We start from the raw sequence: 5,939 nt of genomic DNA, 5'->3' as shown, positions 1-5,939 counted from the left end.
TTAGTCTTGTTAGGGATACAGTAAAGAAGAGCATAGGAAGACTTTTTTAAAGATAATAGAGACCAGTAATTTAAAGCTATGCTATGAACAGAGAAGAAAATTAACAGAAACCATTATTTGATCTATATCTTTTTCTGCACCCAGGGATATGCAGTTAGTAGAATAGAATTTTGAATGCATTTCTTCCACATCTGAACTTAAACTTGTAATATTTTAGGGGTTTTTCTTTCACCAAAAATGCATTAGGTTTGCTCCAGCTCCAGTGCAGAAACGACTCAGCTGCATGGCCAGGAATAACTCCATCTATGTGGTTGCAAACACTGGGGACAAGAAGCCGTGTAATTCCAGTGATCCTGGTTGCCCCAGCAATGGTCGCTATCAGTACAACACTAATGTTGTCTTTGACTCGGAGGGGAAACTCGTGGCTCGATACCACAAGGTAAGGAAGCGCTGTGGCATCCTGTCATTGATTATCAGTATACTTTTCACCTCTTCAGCACCAAGTTCAGCTGATTTGCACATTGATTTTACATAATTGTAGACCGACAACCAATCCAGGATGATCTGATGCAAAGATCTTATGACCAGAAGGAAAAGCAGACAAGTCCTTGATCCATCAGGGATTATTCCCAAAAGCACCGCAGCTGCCAGGCACATGCTGGATACCAAACACCTAAGGGCTGCGTTTATCCTACTAAATGGGAAAGAAGCAGTGACAGAGTTTTCCATACTCAGTAAATGTTAGCTGGTCCTATGCTCAGTTTTAGCCAAGCCAGATAGCACTTTTGCAGATGATGTTTTGGCAGGGTTTAGCACTTAGTACTGGCTGGGCATTGCTTCCCGGTGGCAGCAGGGGTGCAGCCCCCCCATTTTGCAGGGGGAGAGGGTCAGCTGGATGGATGCAAACTCACTGTGCCAGCCAGCTCAGGTATCTCAACCCCCAGCTTTGCCTTAAAGCCTTTCTCTTACACAAAAGTAGGTGTTCATAATCTTGCTTTATTTTTCGTTTCTAATACGCCATTTTCTTCACTTGCAGTACAACCTGTTTAGAGGAGAAACTCAGTTTGATTACCCAAAAGAGCCAGAAGCTGTCACCTTTGAGACCCCATTTGGGAAGTTTGGCATTTTCACTTGCTTCGACATCCTTTTCCATGACCCTGCCGTGGTCCTGGTGAGGGACTTGCAGGTAGACACCGTGCTCTTCCCGACTGCTTGGATGAACGTCCTGCCATTCCTGACTGCGATTGAGTTTCATTCTGCCTGGGCTATGGGCATGGGTGTCAATTTGCTTTCAGCAAACGTTCACAACAGCGTGTTGTCAATGACAGGTGAGTTGCATTTGGGAAAAGGGAAATTGTCTTCTGAGTACTGGATTCAGAAGCAGGCAATATGTTTTACAAATAGTGAAGTCTCTGGAAAACAGTTTTTAGTCAGACTAAAAATACACTTGATGTTGGATCGAATATAGTAAGCAGCTTCAGGCAAGGAAATATTGTATGTTCTGGGACAGCTAAAATTAAAAAGTGCATGACATTAAATTTTGATATTTCAAAAGTGAAATTTTCTTTAAAAATAGCACTGTTTCACTTAGATTTTCAGCCTTTCATTTTATGTTTAAAATTCTGTCATAAGTTAAACGAAGAAAAAAATGTTTTAAACAGAACTTAATAAGCCTAAAACAAAAGGAGGATTCCTGTTATCTGTTGAATAAAACATTTCCAGGTTTTTGTTGCTGCTAAAGAATTAGAGAAATTTATACTTTGGGTTGTGCTGAATAGATATTTGCTGCCATTTTTTTTCCCTGTATACTGAGAAACCATTGCTGTAGCTGAATCTCTAACTCTTTACCAAAGCAGAAATGAAAGCCACAAATGAACATTTTTGCCTGTGCTAAATAGACTGAGCTGAGTTTAGGCCACAGTCCTGGGTTTCCTTCTGTGAAACATAATTACCCCCATGGTTTCCTTTTTTGACAAGCCACTCTTAGAGCTCTGATTTATATTTAAAATAACCTAAGTTCTTTGTAAAAAGGGATGATCGTGTATCAAGTTGCCATTTAAAGCTCAGATTCAAGATCCAGCAAAGCACAAAACATGTGAAGTTTAGGTCATGGTTTTACACTATGATGGGTATTTTAGTGGTTCTATGCTTTGAAGTTCTTCCAAAATTCTCCATAATATGTTGGCTGAAAATGACATCACCAAAAAAGCCTGCTGGTGTGGCACAGGGGGCAGCTATCCCCCCTGACAAGTTGTGCTTGCGGGTGCCGGCTGACGGGGGGCTGGTGGGTGTCCTTGACAGGTAGCGGGCTGTTCACGCCAGAGGGACCCGCCGCCTACCATTATGACAGCAGGACAGATGAGGGACATCTCCTGCTAGCGAAGCTGAGAGCACGCCCCCGTCTTTCCCCCACATACCCCCCTGCTGTCAACTGGAGCTCATACGCCACAAGGATAGAGAAATTTCCAGGAGGAAAATACACTTTTTCAAGAGCTGTCCGGCAGGATGTATTCACTTTCAGTGAACTCAGGAGCAAAGCTGGAAATTATACGGTTTGCCAAGGAGACCTCTGCTGCCATTTGGTCTATCAGATGTCAAACAAGAGGAAAGATGAAGTTTATGTCCTGGGTGCATTTGATGGGCTTCACGGTTCTTCCATAAAATACCATTGGCAGGTAAATGGTTTTGTAGGGGTTCATGTGTGTTGTATGTGCCTACATCCCAGCCATCCCAAAACACTTGTCTCTTCCTACATTGTGATAACTTTTCTTGCTATCAAATCCAGCTCTTTGTTGTTTAAAGCCTAGTGGTAATTTACCTTTCTGTACCCTCCTTCCTGCAGACATGCACACTGCTCAAGTGCAAGAGCACAGACCTGAACACATGCGGGCAGGCAGTGGAGACAGCTCAGACCAAGTTTGAGAGGTTCTCCCTCAGCGGCACATTTGGCACCAACTGTGTCTTTCCAGAAGTCTTGTACAGCGGGGTGCAGCTGGCCCCCGGGGAATTTGAGGTAATGGGACACCGTGGAGCTGTTTGGCGCAAGGTTTTCCAGGCCGTGGTACTGGAAACCCCTATGGCAGCAAAGTCTCACCCAAGAACCACTTTCTTTGGTTCTGCAGATAGTAAGTAATTCAAGAGGACACTTAAATGGATGGATTGAATTAATTCTTATTAATGAGAGCATATAAATGCTAAGGCTAAGAATCTTTTCAATGTTTTCTTTAGCAACTATGCCTTCTCACTTCAGGTACCAAATCTATAAACTACAGCTTGCAAGGAGCTATTTTCTTCTGAAGGGCATCTTATAAGACAAAGAAACCAAATACTCTGAGAAATTGTCCAAGAAAAAAAAATAGTTAATTAGTAACATACATAAGAGCAACAATCCTATGCAGTTAAAAATGTTAAAAGGTATTTTTGAGGGTTTTGTAGGTTTTTTTATTTATTTGAAACTTCATAATATATTTTTGCCAAAACCTGTTTTCACTTACTTTCACCTTAGATAATATTTATATAAGAGGCTAGATGAAATCTTAATTGATTTGGAAGAGGTATTTGATAGCTTACAAGAGACAAAAAAGATAGTGAAAAAGACTTGAAAATTTTAGGGGAAATAAGGGTGATTTTTTACAAGGTAGAGAATGGAAAAGCATTGCTAATCCCACATATTTGTTTTGAATTTAACTTCTGTAAGAACATACACTTCAAAGGATTTATTGGTATGCTAAAATATGATCATGATCTAATGTTAAAATATTTACTTTTTATTTAAGAAATACATCATTGTTTGTCACAAAGGCTCTTAAATTCTTGCAGGTGTTCACAGTCTATGAACAACACTAATTTTAAATTTATTTGTAAAAAGTAACTAAGAAAAGAAAAATATAGCCAGTAGCTTGAAATTCTCTACTTCTACCTGGAAATTTTTTTGAGGTCTACAAATCAAAAAAGATTTCAAATTACTGTCCTAGATATGTATATAATACATATACACTGCCATGTATGAATAACTAATGAGAACCTAACAAATCAGTTATTCTCACTGTTGCCTTCTTATGAAGCAGAGAAGACTAACTTCTTTTTTCCAAAGATGAAGCTGGAGGAAGTTTTAAAGACTTTGTTTTCTTTCATTCTCATGATTGACTTTAAAAAGTGCTGCAACAAGATATTCAACATCTAAGGCCTACTCTTTCTGTACCATGCAATATCACTACTCTGTGGACTATTAGTATCATTCTTTATCTTTCAAATAGGTGCTACGTGATGGACGTTTGAAAAGTAAGCATGTCACATCGAAACCACTCTTAACAGTGACGCTTTTTGGAAGGCTTTATGAAAAGGACCTGCCACGTCCTCTGCAACTGTCCCTGTAACATAACTCCTTAGCTGTTACGCAGTCACCATAGATGGTGATCCATCTCCTCCTGAGCCCCAGCAGTAATCCTGGATTCATTCCTGTTCTGCAGTCTTGCTTAGCAGCTGCAGCAGTTGTTTATTTAGAAGCAAGCAAGCAATGTGATCACTCTGTTGTGTACCTATATCAGCGGTATATTTTGTTTTAAGTGCTTAAGCACTACAATTAATTTTTAGCATGAATGCTCTGTCATGTGAAATCCTTGATTGCAAATTATTGTTTTTCTAAAGATATCATGTAGATTGCCTGGATAACATCACAAAAAAGGCTAATACTGGAATGCGTGACATGTGAAGTTTGCCAATTTGCCCCAGAAAAAAATCTTTGCCAGGGAAGCCTTCTTGTCCTTTTTGCCTCTTCTCATTTTTTAGACTGTATAAGCACTAAGTGTCTGTGTTTCTCAGCTGTGCACGCCAATCAGTAGGGGCTCCCTAATGTTCAATATGAGCCTTAGCCCCATTTTGACCAAGGGATTGTACAATGAAGAGAAAAGATGGTTTTAGGTGCCTTAGAAAGTAGACCTCCACAACCCATGCAGGTGCTGAGTTTGGCTGAGGTCCATAAAGCATCTTAAGTTCTACAGTCCCTCCTAGCTTGTACAACTCTGTGCATGGCAGACACGTACTGGGTCCAATGCATTTCAGTTCAGACTTATCATATAAACATAGTATGCCCACACCTTCTCCTAGGTATTTGGAAAATTTCTTCAAAACTGTGAAAACATAGGAAATAGGCAATATTTCAGTACCTGAAACACATTTTACCATGTAATGCGAAAAATGCGCATTATTTGAGACTTCTGTGATTCTCACAATGATAAGTAAAACTTGGTAGCCCTGGATCTGACTTCTGTCTATCATGTTCTGCACCAAACAAGTCTCTTTTGTACCACATACAGCTTGGAGTGGTCCCTGCCTCCATACTTATCCCATAGTCTTTTGCATCTACTGCCCTTCACATCACAGCCTTACAGCCTGCTCCATACTTAGCTCTGAGGTGCCCTAAATATGGCACATAAGAAACACTCTGTGGCTTCCCATCCCATGCACACCAGCGTATGTTACCTAGAAGTTGTTGAAATCATATGACTTCTGTTTTCCCATGTTCTGCTGCTTCTCAGCGTGCAACTTTGGAGGCTTCTTCATCCTGGAAATAAAACAGCTGAGCTTGTACTCAGAGGAGGGACTGCACCATTTGGGAGCAGTTATTCAAGACAGACAAGGTCCCAAGGTCATTCTTGCTGGTGGCTTGTCCAGCACCTCACCCTTTTCTCATCTGACATGTATTTGTAACCCAGACCAGTCTTTCATCAAACAGAGGAGGTTTTGGTCAAGAGAGATGATGACCAACCCACAGCAGCAGTAATCCCCTGTGATTGTAGGGTGCGTAATGGGTATGGAGTCCAAGATTTCAAGATGCAGAGCTGATCCCTGTTCCCCAAGCCACTCTGGTACACTCCGGAAGCCCCTTGTCTTGCATGTGAGGAGCGAGAATTTGAGAAGGGCCAACAACACTGTGCTGG

At 40.9% G+C, this 5,939-nt stretch overlaps 1 protein-coding gene across 1 annotated transcript; it reads left to right on the top strand.

The window, feature by feature from the left end:
- Positions 1–246: 246 nt before the first annotated feature.
- On the top strand, positions 247–4,376 carry LOC104548055 (pantetheinase-like; the record flags this gene model as incomplete). The annotated part of the gene is made up of 5 exons (XM_010193965.1): positions 247–439; positions 1,037–1,328; positions 2,302–2,675; positions 2,843–3,013; positions 4,257–4,376. Coding segments are annotated over 5 exons (1,150 nt in total), but the record flags the coding sequence as incomplete, so codon positions are not given.
- Between the last annotated feature and the right edge of the window lie 1,563 nt (positions 4,377–5,939).

The sequence above is a fragment of the Mesitornis unicolor genome, unplaced genomic scaffold (assembly GCF_000695765.1).
Source record: "Mesitornis unicolor isolate BGI_N332 unplaced genomic scaffold, ASM69576v1 scaffold21961, whole genome shotgun sequence".
Lineage (NCBI taxonomy): Eukaryota > Metazoa > Chordata > Aves > Mesitornithiformes > Mesitornithidae > Mesitornis > Mesitornis unicolor.
The sequence above is the reverse complement of the archived record's forward strand: the minus strand, read 5'-3'. Positions and strand labels throughout refer to the sequence as shown.